The sequence below is a fragment of the Hypomesus nipponensis genome, chromosome 18 (genome assembly GCF_054491055.1).
Source record: "Hypomesus nipponensis isolate SF chromosome 18, ASM5449105v1, whole genome shotgun sequence".
Taxonomy (NCBI): Eukaryota; Metazoa; Chordata; class Actinopteri; order Osmeriformes; family Osmeridae; genus Hypomesus; species Hypomesus nipponensis.
The window spans coordinates 6,531,830-6,554,100 of record NC_140378.1 but is presented as its reverse complement, the minus strand read 5'-3'; the positions used below and the strand labels follow the sequence as shown (position 1 = coordinate 6,554,100).

General features: G+C 47.6%; 1 protein-coding gene across 1 annotated transcript in view; it reads left to right on the top strand.

Moving 5' to 3' along the window:
• Window positions 1-22,271, top strand: part of LOC146251755 (low-density lipoprotein receptor-related protein 1-like) — a 40,943-nt gene that overhangs the window by 4,694 nt on the left and 13,978 nt on the right. Inside the window, exons 2-3 of the mRNA XM_084679576.1 lie at window positions 5,819-5,944; window positions 17,131-17,268. Coding sequence (XP_084535702.1) covers window positions 5,819-5,944; window positions 17,131-17,268 — 264 coding nt within the window. The remainder of the gene's footprint in view (window positions 1-5,818; window positions 5,945-17,130; window positions 17,269-22,271) is intronic.

Sequence of the window (22,271 nt, the reverse complement as noted above, 5' to 3'; positions counted from 1 at the left end):
CATTCCAGCTGGATCAGGGTAGACCTTTCTGCCAGGGGTGTGCAGAGCTGTGTTAGAGAGGGGGGGTTAGGAATGGCCACTCTGCCCCTAACTATATAGACCCATCTATAAATGTAGGTCTCTCCTTTCCTCCGTGTTTTTCTGGGCGTTTCTCTCCGTCCCTCTCCTGCTCGTCCCTCTCCTGCTCTCGCTACCCGGTTTACTGTCTGCCGTGTTTACGCCCCGGCCCCGCCGAGATGAGGACGGCGCGACGAGCCTCATCGTGTTACCTCTGAGGTCGCCGGCGGACCTCTTTTGTTGTGCTTCGACACAGAACGGGGTGGGGCTGTGGGGCGCTAGGGGTGGGAACTCACCGCCTCCAAGTTCAGCTGTTGTTTGTATGCATGTTCGACCACTTTGGAAATGACTGTCGAGGATTAGAACCTGAACGGCCCATGGATATTGTGTTTGGTCAGTAAGCCGGTTAATGCTCTACAGATACTAGGCAGAGGCTAGGCGGCCACAAAGCTAAGTGGCTGTTCCTGTTGGGTGGATACTGCACAGTGCCTCCATTGAAGAAGCTGTGATCGAGTGACCAAGCCTTGGTGTGCGTGTCACTTTTTTTGTTTTTTACAAGCTTCTAGCTGTACAGGACATTTGTCTTTTGTTTAAGGGACATCTCTGTTTAATCAATCCCTGATGATACATTGTTTGAATTTTGGTGTGAAAGTGCCAGTTCCAAATGTCACCCCATAATAATTTGCAAGACAAGGCATTCCTTTACATCTGAAAGAACTTTTACTTTTGGCTTTGTGGCTCTGCAAAAATCCACCAGAATAATAAATGCTCCATAAAATCCAGGAATAACAAGTTGTTTCTTTGCCCTCTCCTTCCTTCCCAAGGTCTTTGTTTGGTTTTAATTGTTACTTGTCTTGAAACAAAGATTCTTGCTTTGAAAAATCGCTAAAAGGAGAGACCGAGAAATGATTTCAAACTTGACCTCAAGGGCCTAATTACATGCTGTGGTTGGTTTTGCTTTTCGGGTTGATGCAGGCAGTGGTGCTCGCTGAAAGCCAAATTCCTCTGAATGTGGAGCAGAGTGAAGAGAAGTGATGGCTGATGGGAAACAGAGTTCCCCGGCAGTGTTCCCGATACACCGCTGTCACCTACTCACACAGACTGAGACAGTCACAGACAGTCACCCTAGGGCCTATTCATACACTCAGTCCATTCAAGATTTCCATTTGCGGCTTATCATTTAACAGCATGTAATAGAATCCCAGCACGGATGAAACCACTCACAATCTGAAACCACTCGCAATCTGAAATGACTCATAATCTGAAATTACTGATGATCTGAATTACACCAGCGGAGCTGGATTTGTGAGATGCTGTCATTCCACGTTGATGAGCTGACTGTATGCAGGTTTCCTGTCCGTGTGATGTCCAGACTTGGTACTTTCTACAGTTATGAAGACAGTTGCAGTCGTTTTCATCCTGGCATGCTCCTGGGAATGATAAACCAGAGCAAAGGTGTAATCTGACTCTGTTAGGGACGCCATTAAAGACCTTTCTTAGTCCTGAAGGCACTCATTGTACAGTTATTACATTACATACAAGATGTACCAAACACAACTTGTACTATTCAGCCAAACGGTAACAACTTGTCCTCCAAATTCCAAATCCCTCACCCTTTTGATTGGCTCTGAAGCTTCCGCACATTTTTCAAAAGTAAGAGTTGGTTTGAGACCGACACATGAAATCAATTACAAGGTGCTGGAATGCTCTGTGCGGGGATCTGGAGTTGATTTGTGGAGCTGGGATGGCCACATTGAGAGGAGACCGATGCAGAGGGAGGGAAAGTGGGTCAGTGGGGTGTCCCAGCTGAGCAGGGTGTCTGGAGGGAGAGGAGGCCTCCGCCATCTGACTGACTGCTGCCTGATGGAGAGGAGGCAACAGCTCTCTCTCTCCCTCACTCTCACTCAAATCTAACTCTCAAATGAATATGTCCACCAGCAGTGCTAATGTGCTAAATTTGTTCCAGGATACATACATGGACACAGCTCCATTACTTCCACATATCAAGAACTGATACTGTGAGCTAACAAACCCCCTTTTTATCTTGTTGTGCAATGCCAAAGTCATTAACCTAGATTGGCAATAGGCAGAAAACTACAATGTACAGTATTACTACCCATTAGGAGGGTGATGCTTCCTCTTCGACTGGCGAGTCCCAGTCGCTGATACAGTAGCCTTCTGTGACCTCATCACCGACGTGTGAAAAGACTCCCACTTCTCAGGTATGTCTTAGACAAATATTATGACAATTTCTACAAAGTGGGCCAGACATGGAGCATTCCTGGCCCTGAGAGAGGGAGAGAGAGGCTGTGTGTGTATTCATATTTAATGGTTTCAGTGACTTGCCCTTAGAGCTTTGCAAAATGAAAAATGCTGCCAGCACAACATGCAGCAATTTCATCAAAGAGTGTCAGGGAGAAACTGTTTGATGCAGATCAGGGTGTCTGGAGACATGATAAAGGATGAAAATAATGGCACACTAACTTTCTTCCTGAATAAAATGAACAGTAGTGTGATCATGCTACAATTGGTACCCACTCATAATGCCCTCATACTGATGAACAAGTCTGTTAAGTTTGCCTTTAGAATTGAAACAATAACTTATCAGTCCAGTCAGACTCCAGAGACTTATGAAAGACAAATGAGGGAACCCTTCACCTTTCTAATACGAAGAGAAAAGTTTGACTTTTTATTCTGACTGTGAGAGATCTACATGTTTATTTTTTGGGATTATTGCATGTGGTGCCTTTTCTTGCCATCAAGAGGGCCATTAAGAGGACTGTGAATAATCTGTGGAGATCAAATTGGATCATGGCAGCTTTTGACATGTGAAACCTAGTCCCTGGTTGGATCTGTTAAATGAAAGTGGATTAACAGTATTGAGTGATGGGCACTTTCCAGGCTTCCAGTGAAGGCGGTGTCATCAAATCACCTCTCCACCGGAGACAAAGGAGGAGGCCAATACGTACAGGCCAGTTGTGGCGGGAGCTTTTCATGTTTCTTGATTGAATGGACCCGGGTGTTTGGTTTCAGAGTCCAGTCCCATAAGAGGGATAGAGAGCCCCCCCCCTCTTCTACTTCTGAGTTGAGACTCTGGTTAACATCCCAGGTTGATTTGCACCTTCCAGAAATTGTCAGCGTTTTTTTGGCCGGGCCTTAGGAAAAAGGAAAGAAAAAGGTGAGCCTGACTGAATATACAATCCCCATCTCTGTTTGAGATATTTTAGCGAGCTTTGAAATGAGCCTGCCGTAAGGAGGGAAATATTGCCAGCCCCCACCCCCCCCCCCGCTCATCCCTTTACTCCCCAGTCCACAACCTCCAATTAGGCCTGAAGGTTCTTCTCGTCTGAGTCTCTCAGCGCTGGTGTGTGGAGCTGTGATAAAATTAGAAGCCGCAATGTTTTATTTCCAGTTTTTATGCCCAGTCATGAGGAACAAGTTCCTCAGCCCAGCTGCTGAGGGGCAAAGACGCCCTGAGAGGCCGGGTGGGGGGGTGTGGAGGGGGGGGGCTGCCCACACATAGGAGCTTGTTCTGGACTTCAATACCTCCACTGATCTTGGCGTGTGGTTGGCTGGTTGCTTGTGCGAGGCAATGTTGTTCAGGCTCATAATTTGGTAGGATGGCTAAGGAACAGCCAGTGTTTGAGGTCACAGCACTGCTTGATGAAGCAAAGGATCGCAACAGTTGGCTTTTTCTCGCTGTCGCTGTTTAGTTTGCAGTCGCTGGCCTTCACACGAAGGTTAGCCCTTCCTGCTGTCTCTGCTCGTGGGTTTGGGTGTGTGCATGTTGTCTGAGTCGATTCACCCGCTGGCCTCCAGCCACCCTTTTTACATCCCTCCCTCCCTCCCTCCCTCCCTCCCTCCCTCCCTCCCTCCCTCCCTCCCTCCCTCCCTCCCTCCCTCCCTCCCTCCCTCCCTCCCTCCCTCCCTCCCTCCCTCCCTCCCTCCCTCCCTCCCTCCCTCCCTCCCTCCCTCCCTCCCTCCCTCCCTCCCTCCCTCCCTCCCTGTCTCCCTCCCTGTCTCCCTCCCTGTCTCCCTCCCTGTCTCCCTCCCTGTCTCCCTCCCTGTCTCCCTCCCTCCCTGTCTCTTTATTTTTCTCTTCCCCCATGCTGCTGTTATGGCCTTGTAAAGTTTATGTGCACTTTCCACTTTGTACTCACACATTACCTCCTCGAGACGGTTGCCTGCTTTTTCTGCACTTGCTGCTGTGTCACTGGGTTTAAATGGGGCAGAGGAGTGGAGAGGTGGTGCGGCATCTTAACTTCCATCCCTCCGCCTGCTGATCTGCCTTGGCAAAAAGGTTTTGTTAGCGCAATAAAGACTTGATCGGATCTCAGCAGCCTTTTAGCTCCTAATTGTACTTCTAATAACCTGACGCTCATAAGACCCAGTGGTTGGACCTCCTCACCTCCCCACGCACACACATGTTCAGACTCTCAACAGTGCACAAAGAGGCTTGCGCTTAAATCGCTCTGTCTGACAGAGTACAGGGAAACGAGACCGCAATGATACACTGCCCTCCTCCCTGTAGTCCTCTTGTGATTGCAGTCACATCCCAGCCCCCTTGCGGTTTCCCCCCCAGCCCTCCCTGCCTCCCTTCCCCCAAACACCTCCAGTCTGCCAAGTGTAGAGGGAGGTAAGTCAACCAGGGCGAGGGAGGGAGGGAGGGAGGGAAAGATAGATACAGACAGACAGAAAGTGGGAGAGGTCTGGTGCAGGTTCCCACAGAGAATCCAAATGAGACGGTCTGCTCTGCTCTGTGTTGTCCATTCCAGAACGCTGCTTCTCGTTAACACCAGGGCATTACAGTACTTGGGAGCTTTCAGATGAAATATCTACAAACATGACTATTGGCATTCTTCAATGCTTCCTGTCAAAACCAGCAAAATCCAGGGAAATAAACTCCATATGTTCCATTATTAGATATCTAATCACAATTATGTACAAGACAATGAATGCTTGATACTAAACAGCACCAAAAAGGAGTATGAACATAAGAACAACATAAAAGGATTTCACCAACTACAGTAGTAGTTTAGTAACACACTGACACATTGCTTCAGAGAGGAAATCGAGGGACTGATTTTTAGTTCATTAATTCCGCAGAGTGTATTATAGATTCACTATGTTTCTCAGTGTGGTTGAGTCTAACTAAGTCAGCAGTGTACAGTGCCAGAGTATTGTAGCTTATGAAGGCTAAACTTGTGGTACTACGCTGCGGTACACCTCAGAAATATCCTCTGACTGACTGGCCTGAAATAATGTACCACATTAAGGCTTTATGGAGGTCAGAATGAGTGGAGACAAGCTTCAAAGGGCCAATCAAAAAAGAAAAATAGCTGATAATAGAGCCATGTTTGCATAATGAGAAATGAAACAACAAACGAGGAGTTTGAGTTGAAGAGTCCATTTGAAGTTGAAGAGTTTGTTCTTTGAGTGCAGTGTCCCTGTGCAGCTTTTGAGACAAAACCTTGATGTTAACCTAACTTGACCCCTTGAATGTCACTCTAACCTGCTGTGCCAATAATCTGCTTCCTTGAAGCTGGAAGATTCCAGAAGGGAATGGGTGAAGGAAACAAGCCAGTAGTTGGTCCTGCAAGAAGTAAAACATTGATAAGCAGTGTGAAAGTGTTACGTTAGTTCACTACAACTGTAAAAAGTGAATGCTTTACTCTTTGGTCCTTTAGGTAATTGTATCACGTTTTGACAGGCACTGCATTACTTACATGAATCTTAACAGATTATCTTTGTTTTTTTCTAGCTCCAAAGACCTGCAGCCCAAAGCAGTTTGTGTGCAGGGAGGACCAGATAACATGCATCTCCAAGGGCTGGCTGTGTGACGGGGACAGAGACTGTCCAGACGGCTCAGACGAGTCACCTGATCTATGTAAGTACTGCAAGCCCTGCTAAAGATACAGTCAAACCAACCAGGTTTGAACAATTATGTTCTCAATTCTATTTACAAGTGCTGTTATTATAAGTAAATACATATTTGTCTTCGACAGTCATTTGTCTTCGACTGGGTTTGTGATTTGAGTTACTATCAAAACAAATAAGATATAATAAATAAAAAAAGACCATCAAATACAAGCCTTTGATCATTAATTAAAGCTTAGGAGGATCGGAATTGGGAATGATGTTGAACCAGCGTTCAGTTGGATAAGGCTCTGGGTGGAGGATATCGTCTGGTTCTGCAGTTAGTGTGAAGGACACCAACATCGTCTGGCTCCAGCTGTGTGTGACTTGGAGCTCTAATGACTGGGCCTTGTTTAGTCTACATGGGTCTGCCCAGGCCTGGGTCTTGTTTAGTCTGCATGGGTCTGCCCAGGCCTGGGCCTTGTTTAGTCTACATGGGTCTGCCCAGGCCTGGGTCTTGTTTAGTCTGCATGGGTCTGCCCAGGCCTGGGCCTTGTTTAGTCTACATGGGTCTGCCCAGGCCTGGGCCTTGTTTAGTCTACATGGGTCTGCCCAGGCCTGGGTCTTGTTTAGTCTACATGGGTCTGCCCAGGCCTGGGCCTTGTTTAGTCTACATGGGTCTGCCCAGGCCTGGGCTGTCTGGTCTGGGAGTGCCCTGTCCCAGGAACTCACATCTGAAAGACTCGACACGCCACCTAAACACATACTTACACACTTTCACTGGGAACACGTCTGACAGTGCTTACAGTATGTGGGGCCTAATGGTGTGTGTGTGTGTGCGCACGCATTATGTCTCTGTATGTGAGAGACATAGAGTGATAGGGTGCCTGAGAGATTGATCCGTCTGTCTGTCTCTCTCTTACAGTGTGTGTGTATCACTGCCTGTGGGCCACACCTTACATCCGTCACACCACAAACATTCTCAACAATACTCTGGCATGCACAGACGAGTGGCTGACACCCAACATCAAGGGATTATTTGTTGCTGGAGTAAACCTGATTTAGTATTCACAGATGGCCATTTGGTTTCAACGTGGATGAAATAGTTAGCCATAAATCATCGTCTGTTGTTTTGTTGATAGAGAAATTAAACCTTAACAGTCGAGAAAGTTCATTTCATTGAGGGTATTAGAGTTCCCCTCATCCTCTGAGTTGTCAAGCTTTCCCCTTGTGGGTTTACAGCTCAGATATATTTCATTTCACTCTCCGGAACTCGCTATCTTTGGCAGTTTTATCCATAACCGGCCCATTTCAAACCTCTGTCGCGTCAGAGTCAATGTGTTGCATGGAGATAAACAAGAAAGAGCCGGCTAAACTGTTCAATATTCCCTCTCTTCTCAACTTCCTTTGCTGCTCTCTTGCACTTTTGTGGCTTTACATGTACTCCAAACAACATGAAATCTTCTCCTCAACAGCATTTTTATGGAGCAGCGGAAGAGTTGTGTAATGCAACTTATGTTGTTGTTAAGCTAGAGGTTGTTCTCATTAGTTGAATGTATCTTTCTTTCGCCGAGTCCTGTCTTCCAGAGCCATTGAGCTCAAGTGAAATTTCCATAGCACTTATGTAATTTGTCCACATGGACAATGGAGTGATTCATCTCGTCAAAGAGAACCTTATGAGGAGCTATGTTTGAGCCAAATGTCTTGATCTGTGTTGCTCAATTACGTATTTCCCTTGGGCAGTGGCCTGCTATTACCTCATCTTGAACAGATAGACCCCTCCTTGATTCATATGAGTAAACAGTAGGACTGTCCGTTATGGTTTCTGAGCAGCAGCTTCAGAGCGTGACCTCACGCAGAGCGTGCGGTTCACTATCTCTTTCCTGTTTGGAGATATATTTGTACATGGGAGTTATCTCAAGCTATTCATGTCTCTGGATCTGTTGTGACGCCAAGCTAGCTATTAGGACGGCTGTAAAGTCATTGTCATGAACCTTTTCAGTATGACTGCAATTGTTTTCGTGTATTAACCTGTCGTTCCCTTCAGTGAGCTTATCATTCAGAGGGGAATGTTTTGTTTTATTTGGATGAAGATAAAGATGGATGGAGTGGTTAGGAGTCTAGACTAGACTGGATGACAAGTTAGTAGGAGGGTCTGTCCGGAGGTTTTTATAGAGTCTGCTCCGAATGTTACCCTGATGATACACGAGGGGAAAAAACGTACAATTTAATTACCTGTATTCTTTTTTATTTTATTTTTATTTACGTCTGTGCGGGATTTAGGATGTCTTGTTTGATTGTATGGTTTGTTTGATTGTATGGTCTGTTTAAAATACAACCAAGAAAACAACATCAACAGAGCATCTCTGAGGATTGGAGAAGTTAACCATGCTGTTGACTTCGGATCTCTGCAATTCCCATTAGGACATCGTAACTGTTAGGAGATCCATCTACAGGATTCTCCCCTGCTTGAATAACTGCCACTCTGTCTAACAGGCTGTAAACAACATGGGCTACTGGCCTGACAACAGCCACAGCCCCTGTAGGGAGATGGCAGAGCAAGAGTTCAGGGTTCTAGACATCACAAATCACCTCCAGAGTGACTTAGTATCTGTTGAAGTCAAGCCTAACTCCTGGGAATCTATTTATTTGTGTTTGGGGAGTTGAAGGTGTCCTTGTTGTTTTATGCACTCCAGCAATAGAACATTGTTTTGTGAGATATTAAAGGAGCCTGTCTTTCTACTCACGGGTAGAAAGTGTGGTTGAAAGTCAGGGGGTGCAGACCAAATTCCCATGTCTGTAGGGGTTTGTTGAAACATGTCTACTGACCAAACTGTCTGGTTCTGAGGTTGAATTAGAGCTGTAGTTTGCTGCTGTAATTAAAACATTATCTCCAGTGCAAGTTAATTACTAACTAGGAGGTTGGGCTTCAAGGTAGGGCTCACCCAGATATCACAAGGCAAACACTTTTTTTCACTTTTGGTTTCACCTTTCTTATGCCTCCAGTTTTCTTGCTGTGGTTTCGTCATTCTCTGTCTTGGTTCTTGGCTCTTAATCCGTTCTGTCTCTCTGAGTCCATCTCTCTCCCACTCTCTCTCTTTCGTCCATTTCTCCATCATTCTATCTCTGTGTGGTTGTCCTCCTCATTCCTGGCAGGCTCTCTTCCTATCTGTGAGCAGGATCACTCTGCGGTCTGGCTCCTCTGTATATCAGACATTGTGACTGCTCAGGCTGTGCTCACAGCCAACATGGACCTTGCATGGCCAGAAGAATAGAAACGTAATGCAGCCTGGGAGCTTCTCTCCCCTCACTCCCTCTCCGTCAAGTCTCTTTCCTCCGCAGCCTTCCCTCAACAGTGAAGTCAATAGTCAAACTCTTCCCACGAAAGGTACATCTAATATGCGCACAACTGCTTGTTAGCGTTAGCAAGTACCCTAATAGGTTTTCAATGATAACCATCTACCTTAAATTTCAGGGCAAATCCCACCTGTTTGCTTTACAGCCCCCCATAAACCCACCTGCCTGCAGTCTGGAGAGAGGTGGGGGGGTATGAACGTGTGTGGTTTTGTCTGCCGACGATTGTTTGATCTGCGGCTGCTAGCTACCTGTGGAGGAAGAGAGGAGTGCAGCGCTGCTGCTGCATCTCAGAGCCTAATTGCACCGTGGTTCCCCTCAAATATTCACCTAGGCTGTTATTATCCTGAGAGGGTAAAGATAGCCTGGCTTCTCTGAGAAGCTGTTAGGCAGCCAGGCTCCCATCACAGCTCTTTGACACAACTCTGTTGATGAGGAGGCTGTTGGAGAAAATCATCATTTTCTTCTGCTTTGTTTAGGAGCTGTGGCTACCTTGTTGGGGCACTGTGTGTGTGTGTGTGTGTGTCGCAGGATCAGGTTAGTGAGCTGTTTGCTGTGGGCCACGTCATGCCCCAGTGTCTTTCTCACTCTCTCTTTCTTTCTCTCGCTCTCCTTCCCCTCCTCACACCCCCAGGCCATGTGTGGAGGTGTGAATGTACCTCTCCTAACCCTCTTTTCTCTTTTTCTTGGACTGCAAGCTTTCAATTGCTTCTTGACATGCTCCTTCACAGCAATTACCCATCAACCCTGAGGTACAGGAAGTGATTGACTCAAATCCAGGGCTGGAGCAACAAAGATGGTGGTTCTTATTCCACAACTCCTTACGAGTGTGTGTGTGTGTGTGTGGAGGGACTTGGATACATGTGTATGTGGTGAGGGGTGTGTCTTTTGCTGGTACGTATCAGGAAGCAAAAATAAAAAGAATCCATTCAGACAAACTGCAATGCCAGCTCCCTCGTCTCTGTGCTATTTCTGCCATTGGGCCTGTGCAGCGTCAGCGAAAGCTCATGTCTTTATTTCCGTTTTCTTTGCTGTTCCGTCTGTCTCCGTGTGGATAATGGAGTGTACTGTAATGAGGTCATGACATTTTACAGGCCAGGGGTTTGTCAGACTGTTTTCTATTATTTGCAAACATGAATAACTCAACTGAAACCTCGACCTCTGCCAACCTTCATTCCTGCACAATTGAAGAACTACAATTCTTCTGAGAGGCCTTTTCTCATAAATCGACAGCTGCTATTCACTGGTTTCGATTTTTTATTTATACATTTTTGTTTTCTTCTCAACACATTTGCATTTCCCTCCCACCACTTTAACTTATTTGAATCTGTCTCAATGAATATTTCACTTAATAGATCAATTTAGGAGATTCCTGTCAACAGGAACACAAAAACCACTTCTGAAGCCTGTATGCAATTAGACAATAGCTGCATGAGAAACAGTCATTGTTTTTCTATCTGCAAATAAAACAGATGTCGGAGAAGAGAAGCTCTTTCCTCCTTCATGAGAGCCGCTACTCACTATGGAGAGATCCTTGTCACCTCGCCGACCGCTTACACTGCGGTTTGCCCCCCCTTCGTTCTTTATCCAACTTTCTCCTTTATTTACAATGCTAATTTCAGTGAGTGGAGCAATGAGGGGAGGTTGAAAAGTGTGTGTCATGTAAATACAGTTGTTTTGTTGAGATGGTATGTTAACCAGTCCCATTCAAGGGGAGTAAATGAGCTGATAACTCCACACAATTAGCACTTGTTAGTGTGTCCAGCCAGCCAGCCAGCCAGCCAGCCACACCCCCCCTGTGGGCCTGTGTAGCCTCTCTGGAAAAGCGGACTTGCAACAGCACTTTACCTTCACTCACACACTTATACTGCACTCATACACACACATTTTTACACTCATCCACTCTTCATGAATCCCCTCCGTATACCGGGATTGTCTAAGTGCATAATGATGGATACCCACCTTCTAACACGAACGCCCTCGCATGCTCTCATGTCTGGACCGTTTACAATGTGGTTTTTCATTTCATGTAACATGACAAAGTCATATTCAGGGGATGTGCTACGGAATGTTATCTTATAATGGAATCATGATGACAATGGATGGATGCAGGGGCTTAGACAGTGGTGGCATGCCTGTCCCGAGGTATGATTTATAGCCACACACACACACACACACTGTTGCTCATCATGGCCCCACACACACACTGGCTCTCTGCACTGCATCCTCTGCCTGAGGGAATGTGCAGGTCAGGCTGAGCAGGGACTGAGGGGAATGAGGACAGGGAGGCAGGCTGGGAGATTGAGTTATCTTCCCCTGGCAGCTGCCCTGGGCAGCAGGGCCACACATCAAGGTTATCTGTCCATCTGGTGGCCTTGAGCCCCAGGCTGGAGACCGGAGGCTGGCTGCTGGAGGCTGGCTGCTGATCCAGGGAGGGAGGACCGCTGTCTGGACTGTCCCCAGTCACACTTGGGCATGCCCTCCAGGACTACCAGAGACACTGCAGGCCTGGCAGCTGAAGGATAAGGGATGGTGGGGGAGCGATGGTGGAGGAGGGATGGAGGGTGGGGGAGGGAGGGGGAATGGTGGGGGATGGAGGGTGGGGGAGCGATGGTGGAGGAGGGATGGAGGGTGGGGGAGGGAGGGGGAATGGTGGGGGATGGAGGGTGGGGGAGGGATGGTGGAGGAGGGATGGTGGGGGAGGGATAGTGGGGGAGGGATGGTGGAGGAGGGATGGTGGAGGAGGGATGGTGGAGGGGGATGGTGGAGGAGGGATGGTGGAGGGGGATGGTGGGGGAGGGATGGAGGGATTGAGTGAGCTGAGGAGTGCATGTCTGATTCAGTGAAAAAGAAGGCTTATTGTAGAGAGTAGCAAAATGAGCAGACCAGCTTTAAAGCTTTAGAAGAAAGAAGAAAAAGGTTTGCAAAGCTGCCCCCCAAAATCCTTTGTAAATGAATAGTCATGTACAGTAGAAGTAGGGGATTTCCTCCTCGGCGTGTGTGTGTGTGTGTGCTCGTGCGTGCATGTCTTTCAGAGTATGAGAGTCAGTGTGACTTTGTAGGCGTGTGCGGGCGTATGTTTGTGTGCGTGTCCATGTGTCTATGCAGGTTAGTCTGCGTGTGGACATAACCTTGTGTGTGTGTGTCTGCATATGGGGGAATTCAGGAGTACAGTTCCATATCAGGGAGCAGGGCAGGCGATACATCTACAGAGGAAGGAGCAAAGCCCAGTAAATCCCCCCTGCTCTGGGGCACTGAGCCCCCCTTCGACTCACCGGCCTATCAGCAACCAGGGAACTCTGGCCTTTCTCACGCCAGCCAGGCACCACTGTCCTCCCTGCCGTCTCTCCTCGGCTGTCTGTCTGTCTACGTCTGTCTGTCTACGGCTCTCTGTCTATGTCTGTCTGTCTGTATGTTTCTTCACTGCCCGTCTCCCTCCACTGTCCCTCCGCACGTGTATACTCTCTAGACATGGAAGGAAGTCATGGTAACCTTCCACCATGATAGTAGAGAGTAAACATGGTCACCGACTAAAAGATTTGTCACGGCTGATTCACCGAAAACAAGTCTCAGATTGCTTGTTTTTATGTGTGATGAATCTGTCTTCACTAAACCGTCTCGTTGCGAGCCTCAGATTTGTATCATCACAGGATGTTATTACACTGCGATACTTTGATACATCAGCCCCTTCACCTCTCATGCACTGACCCACAGAGGCCCTAGAGGGGCTACGGGGGGTGGAGCCCACGCGTTTCACGCTAGCTACTGTACACTGTGATTCCAGCCCAGTCGCCGGTAACCCTAGCCCCCGCCTCCGGCCCCCCTGCGGGACGTGTTCATCAGAGCTGACAGAGGGCTGAATGGTGGGGCACAACGGAGCCCCTGGCGCAGGGTTGAGGGTCAGGAGGGGGGCGGGGGGTGCGGGTGAGTGGGCGCCGGGGTAAACTCAGGCTTTTATGGTGGGGACAAAAGCTCAACATGGAATCACAATGCAACGTTATTATGTCACGTCGGGGACAGTGGGGATGGGAAGTGTGTGGTTTGTGTGTAGTGTGTGTGTGTGTGTGTGTGTGTGTAGTAATGTTTTTGGAGATGCCGGGGGCGGCACACAATGAGGAAGACAGTCTCTCTCTGACTGACCTTCCCCGGCAGCAAGGCTGGAGCACCAAGCCTCTGGGGAGAGAGAGAGAGTAGTGGGGGTGCATTTCAAGGGAACACCCAGGTAGCGACAAATTACTTCTGACAAAGGATCACCAGGCCATGCTTTACTCCCTCCCCCATGGCTGGAAAATCTAATTTGACTCCATAGCTTCTGCGCTTGTGTAAGGACACACATCGAATGTTTAACAAATCAATGTACTTTGTTTCCACTTTGCCACACATTGTAAGCCAGTCAAACCTCCTGTCAGATGTCAGTTGCTTTGTCAATGTGATCCTTGTCGAACACCTCAATCACTCTGAAACGCACTCAAAGAACAAAGGCAACCAAATCTTTTACACGAGGCAGAGAGAGAAAGAAACCTTGATGATGCAGAGAACCCTCCCTCCCTCCCTCCCTCCCTCCCTCCCTCCCTCCCTCCCTCCCTCCCTCCCTCCCTCCCTCCCTCCCTCCCTCCCTCCCTCCCTCCCTCCCTCCCTCCCTCCCTCCCTCCCTCCCTCCCTCCCTCCCTCCCTCCCTCCCTCCCTCCCTCCCTCCCTCCCTCCCTCCCTCCCTCCCTCCCTCCCTCCCTCCCTCCCTCCCTCCTCCATTTAGTATCAGTGTGATGGACAACCACAGTGTGTTGGTGTAATGTAATTATCCTCATTCGGGTCTACTGATAGGTATGAGGGAGGTTATGTTCCATCTCTCACCATGCATGAAGCCCCCCTCACCACCATCATCACACTCCATACATTGTTCTCTCTCCCTCCCCCGGCTTTGTATTCAAAGCTGCCTCGTTCGCTCCCTGGCTCCCTGCACTGTATTAAAATGAAACTGGATAATTTTGACAGAAATTAATTGTCATGGAATAGAATATGTATTATTCACTGGTCACAGCCACCCTCTGTAATGACCCAGGAACCCTAATGATTGTGTTTTATTTCGAAGATGATTTCAAAGATGAGTTTTCCCCCGTCGCCGAGATAAAAAAACCATTAAGACCGATCCGTTTATCATGTTTGTTTGATTGCCGCTCTGTAATTGCAGCTCATTTTCCAACGTGGCAGTTGAAGAGGGGAAATCTCCAAACACTTAGGAAATCAAATTGTTTCAATTGAATATGGATTCGAGTATATAATAATAGATGAGTCATTTTCCATCGGCAGAATGTTTTCTGTACTTACTCTGGGCCATCAACATGAGCCAACATCTGTGTGTGTGGGAGTGCTTCCGAGGGTAAGGCGTGTGCGTCAAGTGCTTGTGTGAATGTGTTAGTTTGTGGTATAGAAAGATTGCAGAAGTGTTGCTCAGTGTGTCTCCGGCTTGCCACATGACACGACCCAGACGAGGAAGGAAGCAGCCTGCCTGCCTGTGTCAGGCAGTCTGTCACATCACCACCTCCAACAACTTCCCAAACGTCGTCCCTTCGCTTCAGTTGTTTCAACCCCCGTGTTGACCTGAGTGCTGGAGCTTCTGATTCCACCGTGGCCCCTAGTTACTTTGTGTGTTTTAGTGCTGTGTGTTGTATTCCTGTGGCGTGTGGAGCTAGAGAATGTGGAACGGAAAGGTTGGCGTTCCGACAGCCTGCCTGTGTCATTGTCTCCTTCAGGGGCAAGGGCACGGCAGCCTGCAGCCTGTTTCTCACTTGAATTCGACTGAGGGAAACGCACAGAAACGCACATGCTGTCTCATGCCCAAGCTTCCAAACAGTAGCACTGAGTTGAAAGTCAGTCAAAAACAATCAGGCAAGATTGTCATAAAGAAACTCCCCTCAGGTTTTCCCTTGCTCTACATAATGTCCGTGTGCTGTGGCCTAGTTCTGGTGAAAGCCCTCCTGTCCAGAGTTTATTGAATGTAAAGCGCAGCAGCTTAGAGTAGGGGGTCAGTGGGAGGGCTGTTAGTAATATGTCAGCAGGCCCTGAAGAGAGAATACCTGCTGTTCGAGCTCTGCTCCAGGTAGATTTCACACACAAGCTCACTTCTTTTCAATGCTCTGGTTAGAGCAAGCTGCCTTGGAAAACAACAGGGTTTCTGCCTAGCTGTTGTTGTGGTCCCTTAGCTGTGGTTTCTAGCAGTGCAAGGTATGTGCGGTTCATCTACCAGACAGGTTAAGGCCCGGGGATGGTAGAGTGCTTGAGGGTGACTGCCGGCTGTGTTTGTGCTGTGCTGTGCCAGTGGCCATCATGGCTTCTGAGATTTCCACCTTCTCATCACACTGCTCTACTGTAACTGTTCCACATCTGGTTTTGCTGAACTTCACATGAAGAAAAAAATATATATTAAAGATATCTAATGTGCTTTTAATGAAATGTGCTGTAACCTGGCAATACACTCCAAAGCTAATGTTATTTAAGTTGTTATTCCAGAATGAAAACATTGTGAAAAATACATATATTCCTGGCGTCCACAATCTAAACTGAATTCCCTCTCATCTAAGAGACAATTGTTTTCATGAGAGTTTTAGTTTCATCTTTGGCTTTGAAGGGGAATTTCAAATCCAATCCAATCAAACTTTATTCGAAGTGACAGTACATTACAAAGACAGGCGGAAAGGGAGATGAACCTCTGGAAAGGGAGATAAGATGATAAAGACAGGGAGAAGCCGATGTGGCCAGCCCTGGCTCTGTCAGGCCGTGCTCATCAGGCCTCAGCCAGCTGGCAGTGGACGACACCACAGTCATGCACATCTCTTTCCTGTGCAGGAGGTGAACTCCATTCTCTCTTGTATTTTTCTAAAATGGGTCAGCAGATGTTATAGAAGGAGGGAAGGAGGAGGAGGAGGATGAAGAAAAACAGCCAAGACAAACAGTTTGCCTAGTAGCGTGGGCAGAGAGAGGAGAGAAAGAAAGAAGGGAAGAAAGGAAAGGAGAAAGAGAGAGATGAGTGCGGGCTTTCTGTTCTGTTCTGACACAAAGGAGAAACATGGATGCTTTTTCTGGGAGACCATCCTACTCTAGATTCTGCGATTCCTGCATCTAGTACACAACATTCTCACTGGTTCTGCTAAAAGTTGCTTTGCAATATTGTGTCTACAGCATATGTGTGCGCAAATACATGTTACACACATCCTATGTGTGTGTCTGTGTAAATATGCGGGTGTATGTGTGCCTGCATGCTTTTGTGGTGGAGCAAGATCTCTTGGCCAGCCTAAAGCCACCCCACACTTGGTTCAGGAGCAACACAAAGACCTGTTAGATTAGAGACGGGAGGTGCAGAGCGGAGTCACTCCCTCTTCTGGGAACTCAAAACAAACCTTTCATACCCTGACGCTCTGCCCAGCACCCTCCCTGAACAACAAGTCACCAGGCTGGAGCCTAACATGCCAGATAACACTGAATACTAGACTCCCACATTAGAGAGGAGATGGAAAATGTCCCAACACTTGGCTGATGTACTCAGTGATGCTTTCATCTTTCATTTGAGTTTGAATTTGTCTTGAAATGTACCAGTATAATACACTGAAGAAACCCTTTTTGACTGTCGTCGATTCAAGTTTGTTCTCTGGATGTGTAAGATGTATTCCAAGCTATGAAGAATTAACAGATTTTCAGATACAATCACAATTGAATTCAAGTCTTGAATAACGGCTTGTCCAGCCGTTTACGAGTTCGTCTCGTAACGTTTGCCGTTTTGAGCGTGTGAGCGTATGAAGGATGACAATTTTTTTCTAGAGATTTTGGCGCAAAGTTCAAAGGTGCATGTCTTTGTGTATTGTTTTCCAGGTCCACATAACCGAGTGTCCCAGTGCCCTGCCAATGAATATGGCTGCCTGGACATGGACCAGTGTATCCCCATGAGCAAGGTGTGTGACGGAGTCCCCCATTGCAACGACGGCTGGGATGAAGGGGCCTTCTGCCGAGGTAGAACACACTTCAACACACCCTCCCACACACGCAAACACACCCTCCCACACACGCAAACACACCAGGTCCCCTTTACTCTTTGCCTCGTCACTGACACAGCAAATGCGTCCACACCGCCCAAACGTCACACACTCCTTCTCTCCCATCCTTCGTGCCACTTCGGGCCAGAAGATTGCCCTTTCCTTCAGCCGTCTGTAAGTGCTCGCTCGCTCTCTCTTTCTCTCTCTGTCTTCCCTCTTTCTTTTTCTTGCCCCTTTTGTCTGCTCACCCCAACTGCAATCTCTCGCCAATACATGGTCCCATCAGCCACTGTAATGAGCTGGCCCCCATTATCACAATGGCTCTCTTCTCTTCCGGAGAGAAAGTCATTAATTTATCAATCGAGCCAGCCAGGCTATTTTCTGATGCTAGCAAGTTGAGCATTCATCCCCGGTAAGCCAGGAGAGAATCCCATCAAACGGCTGATATTAATCAGGGTCGGATAGAGGAGGACACAGTGAGTCCATGAAGTCTCGTAGACGTGGACAAAAGAGTAGGGAAGGGGTTTCATCGTAAGGAGGCCCCTACAAAGAGCTGGCCCATGTTGTGCCCGTTTAGGTGAAATGATGGGTGGAATTTTGACTGGAGTTGAGAGGAATCTGCCCGTGTGTGCGTAAACTACCATCTGCCAATCTCTCCACCCTGCCAGTTGGTAGAAGATTGATAAGTTGGTGTGCTGTTAGCAACTGAGTTAGCTTAAAGTCCTTTCCCAGAATCTGGTATATTGTAACGCGTATTGTGAAAACAAATATTGACAACCAACATTTCTGTAAGGCCAGATTCATGTGGCCAAAGTCCTGGAGCAAGTTCTGGTTGCCGACCAAACTGCATGACTCAGACTCTACCAAGAACACAAACAAGTGCCCCACCATAGGTATACACCACACACAGATAAATGTTCATGTGTCTTGGTAATGACAAATCCGTAGCATTGTAGGGCATAGGCATAGAGAGGGCCAATTGGATTAAACCATGGTGGAGTTTACACAATGCTGATGAAGTCACGTTGGGATGACACACACTCTCCGCCTGTCACCAAGCACACAACCCAGCTGTCCCTAGACTAAGCACGCACACTCATACAAACACTCACACACACACGCCCATACATACTAACTCTCTCTCTCGCACACACAAACACAGCAATAGTATAGCCAAACCTTCTGGGTCCCCCTTTTGCTTCTGTCATTTCACAAGCATTCCAGTGTTTGCCTTAACAAACTGCAGGGTTGTGCAAACGCTCCTACACACACACACCCACACACCCCAAACAAACACGCACACTCTACTGATGTCTGAAAGCAGACTTTGTCATATTATGTGTCCAAATAATTATGCCAAAGTTGTTGACTGGAGGAGTCGGGGGAAGGAATGACAGGAGGCATGTTAGTCAGGAAAAGATTCTATCATACGACAATAAATTCCCCTGGTGCGCGCAAGATATGGGCTGGGATGTGGGAGGTTGGGTGGTTCGTGCGAGTGGAGAATAGCCAGAGTTTGGCCTACGTCGGCCCGCCTGTGGTCTCTCTATATGGTGTCAAGTCTGGTACTGGGTTAGCTTTAGCTTGCTAACTGCCTGGCTGATGTGATCTATGGAGCCTGCTTGAATGAAAGTGTGGCTAATTTGGTAGCTTTTCATCGTTGCCCTGCTCCCAAACAGGGAAGCTGCGTGCAGTCTTCTGTCTCAGGCTCTGACAGGCCAGAGTAGAGGTTTGACCTCCTCCGCAACGGCTGAATGACACGTTTGTTCTCCAAAGCCACCGCGAACACCTGAGGTGGAATAGAAGGTCTCTTCAGCAGGTCCCCAGGCTCAAGGGGAGCATGTGTTCCCCTGCAAGGCTCCGCCCCCTCCCCCTTCCCCCTCAGGGTCAATGGACCCGTTCAGGGGAAGAGACCACCCCAGCATACTCCACTCCAAGTGGCAGATTGATGGAGAGGAAGAACTAAGTCAGGGTGACCAGGCGCTCCAATCTTGAGCTCTCATTTCCTTACTGTCACAGTCCCAACCTCTCTGAAGTGTAAGGGCTTTAACAGTGCGGGGCAAAGTTAGCCTGGCTATCTCGCCATCCACAAACACAGGGAGAGATAACCAAATGGCCAAACAGGAAGTAGTCATCCTAGTTCACATTGTTGTCTGTGTTAGTTATTGACCCAAGTGACTGTGTTGACTGCCTTTATGGTCATGCTGTCAGGACCGGACTTGTGTCATGGCACGTATTGCTTCATGGAATCAGACAGGAACTTTAAAATGCAGGCCTTTGTAGTGCTATTGGTCATCAATCTTCAATTTCCCCCGGGGGGTGAATAAAATACCTATCCATTTATCTGTATCTATCTATTTCTGGAATGCACTTCAGGAGAGTGATAGAGGATCAATGTCATGCTCTGTATTGCTTGTAGAAAAGCAGGGGAGTCTGTGTTTAGAGCTGACTGGACTGGAACATGTCTTGAGTGCCGTAATGGCAGTACACATGGGTTTATATATGTGTGTTTGGAAGTGTCTGGATTTTGTGTGTTTGGGGTCAAGGTATGAATGTGACATCTGTGTATATGTTTTTGATACATGCACTATGTGTGTGTGTGTGTGTGTGTGTGTGTGTGTGGGCCTACCTGTGTGTGTTTATCAGTTTAGCTAGCAGCAGCATGCTGCCAGTGTTTGGCTCAGCGTTGGCCCCTTTTTGCTCTCCAAACTGGTGTCTGCGAGGCTTGTTTGCTCACGGTTACTTTGTCTCCTCTTTTGACTCAACTGGGACTGCAAACAGCTGCCTGGATGCAAACACACTGCTCGCTCGTTCACACGTACACAGGCATGCAGACACGCACACACAGGCAGGCACACACACACACACACACACAGGCAAACACTTGCATGTTGTTACCTTCCTGTAGTCTGATTCATCACAGCTAACTACTGTATACACTATACCCTCGCTCCCTGAAAATTATCCATGCTATCCATACAGCATATTCTGTCAACATCATATCATAGCCTGTTCAGTATATTGTGAAAGGAATAAATCTTGAAGCTATTTCACACTAAATTAATGGTTGAGATTGATGAGTTTCAGACTCGTTCTTGTTACAGAGGGCAGTGATATATTTCCTTGGTTTGGTTGTAAATACATACAAGTAGGTGGCAGAGCATGGTGGTATTTGGAGTTTCTATAAATTGTTAATATGTTACTGTATCTTGAAACTTTTAGAATAATATTTCAATTATGTTGACGAATAGGACATGCTGCTGGGTAATATAGTCCAATATCAATTACTGCCATGGGTAAGTAGTCCCAAATTAAATATGTCTCAGATAATAAATTCCTATATAAAACACTGCTCTGGATAATGTAGTCCTATATTAAACACTGCTCTGTATTATGTAGTCCTATAGGAAAAGGCATGCTCCTATTACTCACGGCTGCTGAACACGAACATGTCCAGACTTGTTGCCAGACAGTGGTTTAGGAATGTCTCGACCCTAGACACAGAGAGCTTCCTCACTCTTTAAGTACCACTTGTGTACCACTGTATGTAATTGGACGCATGATTGTTGTCCTCGTGTCTGTAATCTGACAACCCCTTGTTCTCAATCAAGTGTGTTGATATACGTGCATGGGAATGGACGGAAGACATTGACAGAAAACGTGACTGACTGTGTGATTTTTCAGTTATAATAGTGTAAATGAGAGGTCCAATGAGAGCTCAGTCTGGTGCATGGGCCAGGCCCCGCCTCCACACCACCCTGCTCAGGGCTGGGCAGGTCCAACACTGATGTAAGGACACAGTGCCCCAGAACTGTTGGAGGAAACATCCAACTTTCACACGTTTCCTCCGCATCTCGCTTTGGACAACCTCCAACAGCATCAGTCTTCTGTGTGTGTGTGAGGTTCAAAATAGGACCAAAAGGCCCAGTTAACATCATACTGATTCTCTTTGTCTTCCACCATGATCCAGTCCCAGTGTGTCTGGACGTGTGGGCAGGTGTCCCAGGGGCAGCACGTTCAGTGTCTCAGTGTGAGACCTGTTGGCTCAGCCCAGACCTCTCCGGGAGAGGAATGTTGTCTTGTTCTGAGCCTGAGCTTGTGTGCCAGTCGGCATTAGGATGGCTGTGCCATGTTCAACCTTTGGCTGTGTGTGTGTATGTATGTGTGTGTTTGTGTGAGTGTGTGAAGGGATTGGATACGGGGCCACTGTGTGTGACGAGGCTCTTCCTCCCCGGAGCCGACACACACAAAGGGACATTGTGACCCAGAAAGCCACAGGCTGCAGGAGGAGGGCGCTTCTCTGGGCTAAGGTCCACTCTCTCCTCGGGCCAAAATTGACGAAGCTAATGCAACCCTTTACATCCTCAGGGTGTGTGGGCGTGTGTGTGTGTGTGTGTGTGTGTGTGTGTGTTGTGGCTTGTTTGCGTTTGGATGTCAGTGTACTTTGTGACAACTGTGGAACTTTTGAAGGATGACACTTATTTGGACCATGTTGGAAAGACAGGGAGTTTTCCAACTTAGATATCTGCCAGTCGTATGAATAGGCTGTTTTGATGCTTTGATTGCATTTCTCACAGCGTGTTCTGTTCTATGTTGATCTTATCAGTGTTATCATGTAAACTAAGATATGTGCAGGGCGGAATCTATTAACAGGCATATGTGTGTCTGCGTAGGACCATGCACTGTGTGTGTGTGTGTGTGTGTATGCATACCGAATCCTGTCAATGTCAGACAGGTAATCTTTAAGCATGTCAGTGTCATGCCATTCAAGACACAAACACGTCAACGCTGCATTCAGTGTATACAGCCTGTCATCAATCTATTGTTAGTCTTTGCTGAAATGTTTCTGAAAAAAGCAACATCCCATCTGGTTTCCATCCTGAGGTGGTGCGTCTGTCCCTCTTGTCTTGTCCTCCGTGCCAGCATGCTGTGTCCTTGAGTTACCTCTGAGGAGAGGAGAGACCCTCTATCTGTCTCTGC